We start from the raw sequence: 13,499 nt of genomic DNA, 5'->3' as shown, positions 1-13,499 counted from the left end.
TTCTACAGTGGAAAAAAAACTGCCAACATACTATACTACATATAAAAGCTTTCCAATTTTTTGGTATGAAAAGGATGACTGGAACAATGTTATGGAAGTACAGTAACAGAGTTTAAGCCTCACTGAGGCTGTCTGCAATCTGGGAGAATCCAGCAGCATTTAGAGCCGTGACCAGGTTCTCCACAGTAGCTTGTGTTCCCTCTCTGTCTTGCCATGCCACCAGCAGCAGTTTGGCCTGCATGTCAACATCTTCGCTGTCCGTTTCGATTTCTCGCAACTCTGCCGCCTTCACTTCCAAGTGAGAAGCAAGGATCTTCCACCGAGCGCCCAGTTTGGCTGCTACGTCATCCATCTGCTGGTTTGTCACGAGTTTGCTCTGAATGCTCGGACCTTGAAGAAAACAGAATAAGAAGGATATAAATAGCCTCCTGCTCCAAGATTGGAAATGAGCTAGCACGTACACAATAAACTGATTTGATCGTAGGAAGTGGGAACTTGTAAAACACAGGTCAAGTTGGGTTGAAGCTTTCTGGCTCATTAAGCTGTAGATATTGAGATATAAATACATGTAAAGTTGGAACAGAGGATCTTAAGTTATGGGTATGAAAAAAAAGTCAACAGTCAGAATAGGAGGAATAGCACAGATGCAAATTCTGTTTCACAGTCCAGTATTTTGCATTTTGGCTCACTGAAACACTTGCATATATATTGGTGCAAGTGATATCAGCCATGTTCATAGATAATTGGACAATGACACAATTTTTGTAATTTTGCCTCTATTTAAAACCCACTGTGGTGGTGTACAATGTGACTGAAGTGCAGACTTTCAACTTTAAATCAAGGGGTTTAGCAAAAATTTAGCATTAACTGAGTAGGAATTACAGATTTTTCTCAAAATAAATAATCCCTTATTTTCAGAGGCTCAAAATGGATTGTTCAAATGAATATAATTTTAAATGTTAGGACTTTTTTTTTTTAATACTTGGATGAAAAGTCAATGCCTGAAATCTCAGACATCACCAAATGCTTAAATTTATTTGGTTTCTTCAGCCTAGTGACTTGCATTGCTTTTTGGCCCTTATATTGAGAGTTTTGGTGAACAGCTACCAAATTCAAGTTCAACACTCCGGAGTCAACTCCAGCTCTTATATCTGGCTTAATGGAAAAAACACTTGAACAGGCCTCACTTGGACATGAAACTCTTTATCCAGTTACATTAGAGTCTGAGGGACCATATTCCATTAACTACAGCTAATGGAACATTTTTGTTAAACTCCTTAAAGTAAAGCCGAAAGTCTTCAATCACATATTTGTTTGATTTCGAATCCACTATGGTGGTGTACAGAGGCAAAAACATCATCAGTGATGTAGTAGCTCATCTGGCTCACAATCCATCACACAGTTCACAGGCTGAGGTAAGGTATGAAGCATGGAAAGAATGAGGTAATTTTCTTGTCAGAGGTTGGCTGTATTAAACTAATAAAAATCCACTGAGAAGTCAAGGCGGACCTGCAAACATAACTGGGACAAATGAATCTCATTTGCCACCAAAGGAAATTGTCATTAGTATGATGACTACATGGTCAAGGCGATAAAAGCATGAAATTATGTGAATGCATCAGCATGTCATAGCATTGACCAATAACTCTGAAGTTAGCATTATGGTGATCGGAAAGCCCCAACCACACCCTCTTACTGTGAGCATCAATGGGAGTACTTCCTCCACGATCCTGACCACTAAGATCCTCACTAACAGGATGCAACTGGTATGCAACGTGTGGTAAAGCAACACTTCAAGCTATCACATCATTTGGTATTTCATGAAGTTCTTTCTTGATCATTTTGTGCATGCAAAATTTACCAACATTAACAGTCTCATGTTAACAGCGCCACAGCCCTAGTTATTGACCGGCTCCAACCTAGCATAAGACATCATTATGCCATCAATAAACCTAATGACAGCTTTTATGTATAAATCATGCAAACACGCATTTTATGAACAGGATGATCATGGCCAAAACTCTTAGGTATAGCGATTCCTGTGCCTTAAACTGAAGACCCATTAGGTGATCAAGTGATTAAATTCCAATTAAAAATAACTTAGGAGAAGCGATTGTTGTGAACTGTGGACAGACGGACAACAGATGCCTCACCATAACAGGAGTGTTGGTGTTTTATTTTTTTAACCCAAAGAATAAAATGGCAAATGTTTAAAAGTAAACTCCAGAAAATGAATTAATAAAGAGTGGCTGAAGCAAACGACAGACAATTTAATAAATAAATCGATACATTAAACATTAGAAAGTGCCAGACTAACTTCTCAGTCTCAGTGTATCTTATCTTGAAGGTTCACCCACAGTACATACAATTAAAACATCACCATGTTTTGTTATTAATCTGAATAAAATTGCTCTGTATTGATTAAGGGGAGAAGATGTGCTTTTTGTACAGGATTTTATCGCTGAGTCATGAGAACCAGCCTGGACAAGACCAACGACGAAGGTCAAACCGCAGCACACAGACTCTCTTTACGTGTAGATAGTGGCAGTATAAAAATGTCATGGTTAGTGAGGGACATGGGCTCAGAGGGGGAGGGAGGCAGAGCACACACAGGCCCGTCTCTTCCTGAACTCTTGAGTCCCACATGTGCATGATATCTTCTGATTCTTTAATATAATAAATGTCTTAATTTTTTAATTAAAGTGTTTTGGGTTTCTTCCTTCACAAATAAATGAACAGTCATATCAGGGGCTCACTGGATAATCTTACAGAAAAATTTGTTTCACTGTCTAACACCTATAGACTTAACTGCATGTGAAATCAAGAAGATCCAGTGTGAAATATAGATAAGTGACAACTTACTGTCATTGCTGTCTTTGAGAAGATTGTCCCCATTATCATCATCATCCTCTTCTCCTGTCTTTATCTCCTCAGAAGGGATATCCTTCTGCATGAACGAAAAAAAATATATGGTCAGCAGGTTTATGAGCACCATCAACTGATGAAAACGGGCTTTTAAAGAAAAAGAAAAATTTCTTACCGGTAGTTCTTTGGCCAACTTGCTAACCATGCTGTCGAGGTAGTCCGCCAGGCTTTTGAACTTCTGGTTTGTGGGCTGGAAGAAGTGGGGACTTCTCCTGGACAGCAGCCTCAAAGCCCGCCAGCCATAGTTTGGGTTTCGCACAACCCTGCGAGGATTTACAGGATTAGGGGTAAAGAAATCAGAAGGGGGAAAAAAAAAAAAATCACTCTAGTAGAAGGGTGGGCAATAACATTTGAAAATTTTGTAACCGCCATCTTACTTGTACTCGTCCTCTACCATGTTGGCTGGGTCGGCCTGTTCAATAGCTTCTGCGAAAAACTCATCCAGTGACGGCATGAACTCTCTAAAACAAACGCCTCAGGTGTAAAATGGCAGATTGACAGTGTATGTATAAAGAAGCTGAACGTGAACTCTTTTCCGGACCACTGACCTGCTGTCTGACTTGCAGGCCTCCATGTTGTCATGGTTTAGGTTCCACAGCCGAGTCAACTCATCGCTAACAAAAAGACAAGAAAAGCTTGAATGATCAAAGTTACAGTTTCACTACATTTAGAACAAAATTTTAGCAGGATGGACACCAGTACAGAGTGAAAATCTGAGACCAGTATTTATATAAAAGAAAAAAACAAAAACAATCTTCACATCACTCCCCTAGCCCATCCTCTGGAATCCATCACATACTTTCCCATAAAAAGCTTGCGGTCTGGCCCTTTTCCAAGGAAGTCTTCCGGAGCTTGTCTTTTCCTCATGGGTCTTTTGGGTTTGTCATCTACTGTTCTGTTAAAGAGGAAAACGAGCGGGGCCACCTGTTATTTTAGCATGCTGCCCCACATTCTGTGCTGCTGTAAAATCTAACTAATCCATGCGTAAATCAAATAAAATGATTATCTGCCATCACTACTCAGTAGCATTACACTGCTGTACCTTTCTTTCACAAAGCTCGGACATCCCTCGTTTTTCCAGGCATTCCAGTTCTCCTCTGTGTTGAGGATGTGCTGTCAAAGATGACAAACATTTATAGTGTGACCAGTGTACAGAGAACAAAAGCCTTGACAAGCTGTGAGCATATAAACAAAAGCTTCATTTAATCATAGCGGTATTTCTAAAGCGTGGCTTACCTCAACCATAGTGGCAAACTTGTCTCCGTCAGGCGGGATCTCCCTCAGCAGCTACAAGAGTGGAGCACAGATTAAAGGGTATTTATAACAGAAAGTTAGGATTTACCATTGTTTTTGAACATATCAGGAGCCCACAAAATATGAGAAAAGACCATTTCTGTTTCTTTTCTTTCCTCCACAGACCAAAAGGCTCTTCTGAATCAGCTGTTCAGATTCGCAGCTCGTAGTGACATCCACTTAGAGTGAACCTAACTTGTTTTTCATCATTTTGTCTCTTATATACACTGTCACAGTGGTGGATTCTCATATTAAATATGTCCAAAGGTTTAAATAATGAATTCACACAAGCAATTCCTGTGAGCAAAAAGCTCAGGCTTCAGTGTGCTCTAAATGCTCAGTTTCTGATTGCATTTTTTTTTTTGCTCTTGGTTCTGTTAAGAAGAGCGGATATCCTTAATGTGGTCAGACTCAGACTCACATTTCCGGCTGCGAGCACAGAAGCGCCACGCACCTGCTATTCAAACCTTCTGTTTGTGAGAGGCAGCCAATAAGAAGAAAGTTGGCCTAAAGGGAGAACAACCTTTAGGTAAAGGAGCTGAAATGATTTGTTGCAGACGGCACGTGAACTGGTGGAAAAATAATATGGATTTGGAAATTAGCACAGGAGCTCCACTTTAAATTCCAGATGAACAGCTGCAGTTTCCCAGAGCCACTTCCTCTCAGGTGTCAAGTTATGAGCAAATCATGCCAAATGTGCTGCTGCTGGCTGCAAGAACAAACACAAGAGTCTTCATGCGCTACTGGCAGCCAAGGAACTGAAACCCAGTGTGTTGCTTTTATTTTTTAATGTTAATGTCTCCAAACAATAACAAAATTCCTAATCAGTACGGTGGTAATATAATAACGTGGCTCATGTTAATATTAGCTGGGATTAAATGCTTGCAGGAAAAACTGGGTGGACTGTGACTGGGTTTATTGTGTTGTCACCTTTCATTGCATGAGTGCAAACTGCATCTACTTCACTACAACTCTGCATTCACACAATATAATCAATTACTGATTTGATGTCACACACAGGCATTTTCCAACCTGCTGCTTTTTATAATTCTGGCTTTTCTCACAAAAATCATCATAAACTCAGTTAAAATACAAGAACTCTGATTACAACTATGTTTACAGGTAAAAATGACTCAGAAAGAGCCAACTGACACAAGTATTCATGTCTGTTGTCAACTGAACGTGCTGTGCTGTGCTACTTCTACCTGTCCCACACAGACCTCTCTCTGAAGGGAACGCAAGGAACAGGAGCTTCATTCAGACATTTACAAGGGATATACAAGCTTCATGAAAGAGTGTGACTGTTAAGGTCATTCCCTCAGTGAAGACAATGAACTTGATGAGGGTGAGAGCAACTAAGAGCGGATCCCAGAGTCAGGTTTGAGGAACAGTTGGGAGATCAGGGGTCAGTTTAGGTTTAGATGTGTGTGGGTAAGCAATAAGTGTGTGTATATAAATGATGATGATGGTGTGTGTGTGTGAGTGTGTGTGTGTGTTAGGCACTTGGAAAATTCATGCCATAGAGGGTTAGGCTGCTTTATTTACTGACTGATTACAGTAGCCACTAGCACATCTGTGTTAGAATAACTTGGGACTGACCTGATAAACCAGTTTAGTCGTCTCTTCAATCCATGCTGCCTGGTCATCATTCAGAACACAGTTGGAACTATATAAGGAGAAAAATATTAAGAAAAAATAGACTTCCTAAAAACCAAAAACAACAAATACTTTAACAGACAAAATCAAGTTTATTTACATGGTCAATGCAGAGACATGGCTCACCTTTTGAACTTGACCTGACCCTTCAGGTACTGGAAGAGGATCAGGTACTGGAGTAGTATGTGCCGTCTGAAGTTGCTGTCGCTGAGTTGCAAGTCCATCAGCTGGTTATAAAGATAAAAGTGAGGTAATGTTCAAACCCAGTCTTTCCAAATCAGCATGTTTAATGGAGATCAGCGATCTATATACACCAATCAAGTGTAACATTATGACCACCTGCCTAATTTTGTGTTGGTTCCCCTTTTGCTGCCAAAACAGTCCTGACATCTTGATAGACTCCACTAGACCCCTGAAGGTGTGGCTGTGGTATCTGGCACCAGGTTGTTAGCAATAGATCCAAGCAAGTTGCGAGGTGGGGCCTTCATGGATCGGACTTGTTTGTCCAGCACATCCCACAGATGCTTGATTGGGTTGGGATCGAGAGAATTTGGAAGCCAAGTCAACACACCAAACTCATCGTTGTGCTCCTCAAACCATCATTTTTGCTTGGTGGTAGGGCATATTATCCTGCTGAAAGAGGCCACAGCCATTAGGGAATACTGTTTCCATGAAAGGGTGTTAATGGTCTGCAGGAATCCTTAGGTAGGTGGTACGTGCCAAAGTAACATCCACATGGATGGTAGGACCCAGTGTCTCATCTCCCAGCAGAACATTTCCCAAAGCATCATACTGTTTCCACTGACTTGCCTTCTTCCCATAGCGCACCTGGTGCCAGGCGTTCCCCAGGTAAGCAACGCACACAGCCATACATGTAATGTAAAAGAAAATGTGAGGCCACCTTTTTCCATTGCTCCGTGGTCCAGTTCCGATGCTCACATGCTCATTGTTGATGCTTTCAGTGGTGGACAGGGGTCAGCATGGGCACCCTGACTGGTCTGTGGCTGTGCAGCCCCACACAACAAACAGCGATGCACTGTGTATTCTGACACCTTTTTATCTGAACTTTTTTGGCAATTAGAGCTACAGTAGTTCGTCTGTTGGATTGGCCGACACAGGTCAGCCTTCGCACCCCATGTGCCTCAATGAATCTTAGTCACCCATGATGCTGTCGCTGGTTCACCACCGTTCCTTCCTTGGACCACTTTTGATAGATACTGACCACTTTTGATCAGAAACACCCCACAAGAGCTGCAGTTTTGGAGATGCTCTGACCGAGTCATCTAGCCCTGGGTCACAATTTTGCCCTTGTCAAACTCGCTCAAATCCTCACACTTGCCCATTTTTCCTGCTTCTAACACATCAACTTTGAGGACAAAATGTTCACTTGCTCCCTGATATATCCCACCCACTAATAGGTGCTATGATGAAGAGATAATCAGTATTATCCACTTCACCAGTCAGTGGTCATAATGTTATGCTTGATCGGTGTAGATAAATACACCCCTCCAACAAATCTAAGCCAGAACCATGACTATGAATTTTCACCTTGGACGTCCAGCGCAGCAATGACAAACAAATGTCATTAACTTCTCAAAACACCACACAGTATTAGCCATTTCAACATTTCTTTGTAGGTATATATGTTTTATCCTAGCTGTGTGTGTCAAGTGACTAATGTTACTCAAATTTACAATAACTCACTATATTACTTCAAGTGCAGTAAAAGCTTATCAGCAAGTCTTAATGTTGTGTTGGTGTTAACAGTTTTGTTTAGTGGCTAACAACTAGCACCCATAACTTTTTCTCTCGCCTGACCCACCAGAAGAGTGCTCCGTTTTGGTCTTTGGACCTCGAGATTTACAAATTAAGCCCCTGGAGTTCCGCTTCTACTAAGCAAAACACAACTTTGGCAGTGTGGACTAGCACACCGTGTAGGAAGAGAACCTGGAGAGTGAGTGGGGCTTGCAAATGTAGGAGTGAGCGTGGGCTGCAGGGCAAGCAGATTGGAGCTGATTTGGATGACCAGACACATCCACACACACAACACACTTGAGGCAAAGATAGATAAAGAGTAACCACCCAAGACATTTTAATGACTAGAACATGTAGTTTGTAGATGCGTTCATGCTGGAAGGACTCTTAAATTAGCATGGTATGGAAATAAGGTCTTCTCACCTTCTCGCTTGTGAGGAACTTGGCAAAGTAAACATGTTCTCCGCCCGATGTTCTCAGCTCCTCTAGCTTCCTCTTAGAGGCCTGCATGTCATCTAGCTTATAGCTTTTGAATACCGCTAGAGTCTCATCTGAGAACTGTGTAGGACAAAAGAGTGATTGATTGCTTACTTTTTAGCATATACTTGGATATTTGCAGAGCAAGGGCATCTGATGTTAGGAAAACATTTTTTCCCCCTCTGCTTTCCTTCTCATAGTAAGATGCATTACCTTAAGGAATGTCATCCATGAGAATTTATCGTAACACTGGACTGGATTTCTGAAGTAGTCCTGCAGCGTCCAGAACTTTCTGTACAAGTTGTAGTCGATTGGAATAGAACTGCAATAGAAATGAAAATCAGAAAAGTTTCCAAGCAAAATGTTCACTTGAACAAACAGAACAGAAAAAAAAAAATAAAAAATTTGGAAGTCTTGCGGTTTATTTTTGAGGAAGACTACCTTACCATGGCGCTGGGGCATCATCCTCTCCCATTTCTCCTTCCTCCACTTCCATACCATCCTCCTTTTCTTCTGTGTGCTATAAAAATGGTAAGATGCTTTTACATTGACATTATTTGATTACTTTTAATGTGCTCATAGTCATAATCAGATCTGTACCTTCTGGCCGAGAGTGCTTTCTTGTTCATTTTTGTTGAACACTGTTATATTGTCTAGATTAAACTGGCTCTGGAGATTGAGGCCTGGAACGAAAACAAAATAAATGGACAATACAATCACTCAATCAGAGAAGCAGAGGATGTGGTTGCCCACCTATTGTGAATGATTGCTAAGTGTGTCTTCAAAAGGTTTATGTTGGCTTATTTATTTAAGAGAAAAAATACTGCTGTTCTCACCTGATTTTTCAGACAGAGGGAAGAGACGCGCCAGGAAGAGTTGGATTCGCCCACAGAATACTGTGTTCTGAGATTTAGACAACCGCCTTAAAAGATCTACACAAATAGAAAAATATATGAGAGACTGCGCTGCATTTTAAACATTAAAAAGTTGTGTCAAAAAGGATAAGGTCTTTACCGTTGCACATCCTCAACAAATAGTTCTTCCCTGCAGTGTAGAAGGAGTTCTGGGAGAAAAGTAGAGTACAGCTTTGGTGATCTAATAATATATGCAGGACAACTATGTGGAGGCCTTTACTAAACAGCTGGAATTTATTTACCGACTTCCAGGTGGAGACGTTCTCTTCAACAAAGGAGAAAATTTTGTCACACAGGTCTAGAGGAAGACAGTCCAGCACGTCTCCCAGCAGGACAAAAGGGGTTGTAGCAGAACAGATACCTGCAGTGGAACAAACATCTTAGTAAGTTTCTTCTTACTTTAAGTAGATTCAACAGATTGCAGTCAACTGAGTTCTGCTTTTTTACCCCTGCCAATTCAAGTGCATAAGGAGGAGTGGTGGCCTAGGGGAGACGAAGAGGGCTTATCACTGAGAGGATGCTGGTTTGAATCTTTGGACTGGCATCACTGTGGGCCCTTGACCTCCCCAGGTTGCTCCCCGGGTGCTTTCTAGCTGCCCCCTGCTCCACATGTTGTGCAGTGTGTGCTACATACTGCATGTGTGATGGGTTAAATGCAGAGACTAAATTTAACTACATATATATGTATGTGATAAATTTGTTGTTGTTGTTTGTCCTAGCTGCTGTAAGACAAGCATGTTTTAGTCAGCCAAGAGAGATCAAAAATATTAAATCTAGACTTCATCCCATAACTGCTGCAGCCAGAATGTTTCTGCTACTGTTTGTACCAGATCGGGATCTGCCCAGACTTTTTCCCTATCTGTGGAAGGGTGTGAGTCCACTGTTTACCAAAGTGGTCAATGTGTCCATGTCTATTTACTGTGTAAGACGCTGTAAAATTTTCTGAAAGGAGTCTGATATGAGTCAGTGAAGCTCACTTCTGACCGATGACAGCGATACTGAGGTGAGGAGGAAGAGGATGAAATTTTATTAAGATGCCAGTGGCATTGTCTGCTTCCCTTGCATTTTTGTTTCTTTGGTGAAGGGGACCCCTTCTCTGACAATAAAACACAGGTATGATCCTTCATATTTTGAGTCTGAAAGTGGAGGCACAAACTGAAATGTCCCCACATGGCATGCAAATGCCTATGACTTCTCTTCTGCTCTGCCTTTGGTGTTTTACGTATGTGGCCCGTCTCTAATCACATACATAACACGTGATTAGTCAGAAGTGAGATGTTCTTTTTGCTACTGTATTTAGTGGTGGAACATGGCAGATTCCACAAACTGCAAACCTGTTCCTATGTATTTTTAATGGATTAATTTTAAGTTGCTGAGTAACTTACTTTCTGTTACGGCATCAATGCTCAGGTAAATGAGAGCCAGGAAGTCATCACAGCTTGCCTTCTGCTCAACCTGCAGACAAAACACTTGTTTTTAGGATTTTGATGTTAAATTAATAAAAATACGCGAGCAAATGTTTACAAGAAAGTAAACAAACAAAAAGCATTTCTTACAATCAGATCACCAAGAACTCCCCTCAGAGCCTGGTCGAGGGTGGTCTTTTTTTCTGCCTCACTGTAACAGGAGAAGAACAAGCGGTCACTAAAGATGCATACTTTCCTAAATATTCTACCGCAATTATAATTATAATACAGCATAGTACATGGTGCATCCATACCCTGCAACAACAAATAACATCACTTACTTGCCGGAGATCTGGTTAAAAATACTGATCAAAGGTTTGATGTTTTTTCCAGCCAGAGCCTGCACGGCAGAAGCCTGAGATCGTGTGAAGGGGAGAAGAGGAGGAAGAAGAGGATATTTGTGAAAGAAATGACATCGTCAGTTAGCATCTGCGATAGCTTAGCTTCACTGGTTATCTGCTATGGTAACAGAGCAGAAACAAGCGATATGTTACACTAACAAACCCAAGCTATGATTTAAACTAAGATATACAATATATAACTGCACATATGTTTGTACAGGGCTGTAAATGTCTGATTTCTTACCGTAAATTTGTCTTTTGCGTCGACAAAATTAAACGAGGACGGCGACATCGTCTCTCCCTCTGGCAACCGGAAGTACCGACAAACTTCTTCCGGTTTCTTTGAGCGTGGGAAGAGGTCGAAAGTGTTTTCTGTTGTATACCATATTACTTTGCTAATCAGATAAAATGAATTTAACAAAAATTTGCATCCCTTTAGATCCAAACCTAATAATTGAAGGGTGATAATATCTAAAATTATTTTTTTTAATACAGATTAAATGAATGCACATTGTTGCCAGCACTAGTAAGCAGCTCCTTGATCGATCCTCCTTAAATGGAGGATATTTGGCTTTGTTTAAAAGGCTTACATCAAACATACGATGATGTAATTTGGGCTAAGTAAAGCTTAATGATTGTATTACAGTGACAAGACGCAAGACAAACTTTAATTAAACCCTAATGAGTATGTCAGCTTGTTATGACTGAAAATAAGATTACATCCATAAATCAAAATTTCAGGTTATTATCTCAAAATCTAACCCTCTACTGCACATATTTTGATGGTACATGCTGAAAATTATTCAGCATTATTTACTGATTCACTTTTGGCCTTTTTATTGTGAAAAATATTTTTTTTTATTTTTTATATTTCAGACACACCCTGTCCAAGATACTTTTTCGTCGTACCTACAATGGTACAAAACTACAGAGAACCACAGAGGAACTTATTAATTCATAGATCATAAGAGCAATAAAAACATCAGAAATGTTTCCAAAAATGTCAACATATTATGAAACTAAGAACAAAAGAACTGAAAAACACTATAGGCCTAAATCAAAATCTTAAGCCTGGTGGAGGACCTGCAAACAATGGCAAACACCACTTAGATTAGACAGGAATAATGAAGAGCCAGGAACTTTTGGACAATATACCAGTATATGAGTATATGAGCACTTCTCCCTTTGCCCTTTTTTTTTCTCCTTTCAAACTTTTCACTGTTTGTTTCATCTGATTTGAAAGAACTTTATTATTAGCTCCAGTGGGTGCAAGTATAGTGTAAACAAAAAAATTCTTCTGAGCATACCCGCTGTCACTGGGCAATATTTCATTATTCTCTCCCCTTTCAAACTGTGTACACAGAGATTAGTTTAGGAAAATACAGGAATCATGAGTTGCACCTTTCCAATGCACATTGTTTTGAAACTGTATCTGGGGAGTGCATACACTGTGGACATTTATGAAAAAACAATTTTTGTGACATTTTTGGGTATATGTGTTATATGCGTTCAATCTATGCAACCTTTGACTCCTGGGAAGTTCTCACATTCATGGAATTGTACTTTGTAGCTGTTGCATCAGGGAGGTTGATGTCCTTTCAATTCTCAAACAACCCGGCAAATGCTGTGACTGACCTCAAGTACCTTTGGTTCACTGACCCCACAGAAATCCTCAGTTTCTCTGCAGAAAATATCACATACCAAAAACCTTAAAGTCATAAGCACCTGGTATAAACTGGTGCAGGCCATCCTCACAGATGAAAGCTTGGATTCCAAAAGTGTAATAATTGCCACATCATTTCCTTTGTGCATTTGAAAATGATCTCTAAAACTGCTGCAATGGGTGAATGAAATTGCCTAGCAAAACAAGCAAACAAAATTAATCTGAAGATAAACATGCATCCTGTGAGGTTTATTTAAACCTTCAATTTAGTCCTGGAATGGCTCTAATCTTCCTTCAAGTAATCAGTGCATATAATTGAGGACTAGGCTAAATCTGTTTATACTATTATTTCAAATCATGACTTAGAAAGATAATTTCTGTTAATCTGGTTTAAAAGGCTGTTTTAGTCTAGGATTTGGCTTAATTCATTAACTTCATAAACTAATGATTTAACTGCATGGTGACCCCCTCAGTGTGGCCAAGTGAATAAATCCAAGTTAGACCAGAAGGCGGCAGTATTTTATACCATTTGGTCCTGTGTTACAGTTTAAAGCATGGGGGTCAAACTCTACTTAATGGGCCACATACGGGGCAATTTGATGGGTCAGCCCAATAAACAATTACATAATATCCCACTTTTCTTTTAATTTATGTAAGCAAAAGTTTAGATTTAATAATCCATCTGATAAACTGGCTGAGATTAAAAACAAAAATAAGTGCAGTTTTAAAAATATGCCTTATTTCCATGTGCCTTACAGACCACAGTGGATCTGGAAAAGCATAAAACCATCATATGTATAGTTTTTGGGACTAAACAACATAATTTTTCTCCTCGAGCCTTGAAGAAATTTGTCAACAGCTGGAAATTTTTATGCTTGTATATTTAAATGAAAATAATAATGCAGTTTTCACACTTTGCCAAGCCATCCAGATTGCCTTAGAAAGCTGCATTTTGTATGTTTGTATGTTTTGTACATGTATGTTTGCATACATAGGTGTATGTGTGTGC

The 13,499-nt window shown here is 40.0% G+C and overlaps 1 protein-coding gene across 1 annotated transcript; it reads right to left on the bottom strand.

Moving 5' to 3' along the window:
- Positions 1–5: 5 nt before the first annotated feature.
- Positions 6–11,152, bottom strand: thoc1 (THO complex 1). Its single transcript, XM_030751678.1, has 21 exons — positions 11,072–11,152; positions 10,768–10,841; positions 10,577–10,637; positions 10,406–10,475; positions 9,263–9,381; positions 9,121–9,169; positions 8,943–9,038; positions 8,707–8,789; positions 8,553–8,626; positions 8,320–8,428; positions 8,053–8,187; positions 6,001–6,101; positions 5,818–5,884; positions 4,162–4,212; positions 3,968–4,038; positions 3,725–3,820; positions 3,474–3,539; positions 3,303–3,386; positions 3,041–3,188; positions 2,863–2,947; positions 6–390 (listed from the first exon to the last, which is right to left on the bottom strand). Exons 1-21 carry the CDS (start codon positions 11,117–11,119, stop codon positions 113–115), a joined length of 1,965 nt encoding a protein of 654 aa, XP_030607538.1. The 5' UTR covers positions 11,120–11,152; the 3' UTR covers positions 6–112.
- Between the last annotated feature and the right edge of the window lie 2,347 nt (positions 11,153–13,499).

The sequence above is a fragment of the Archocentrus centrarchus genome, chromosome 17 (genome assembly GCF_007364275.1).
Source record: "Archocentrus centrarchus isolate MPI-CPG fArcCen1 chromosome 17, fArcCen1, whole genome shotgun sequence".
Lineage (NCBI taxonomy): Eukaryota > Metazoa > Chordata > Actinopteri > Cichliformes > Cichlidae > Archocentrus > Archocentrus centrarchus.
Note: the sequence above shows the minus strand (reverse complement) of the source record. Positions and strands in the feature narration are given on the sequence as shown.

What these genes read in the sequence shown, in the direction of transcription:
- thoc1 (XM_030751678.1), bottom strand. Translation starts at nt 11,119, where the DNA reads ATGTCGCCGTCCTCGTTTAATTTTGTCGACGCAAAAGACAAATTTACG. An exon ending in CCGAGCTTTGTGAAAGAAAG is followed by an intron (nt 3,821 to 3,967) that starts GTACAGCAGTGT and finishes CCTCTTTAACAG; the next exon opens with AACAGTAGATGACAAACCCA. An exon ending in GCCTGCAAGTCAGACAGCAG is followed by an intron (nt 3,387 to 3,473) that starts GTCAGTGGTCCG and finishes CGTTTGTTTTAG; the next exon opens with AGAGTTCATGCCGTCACTGG.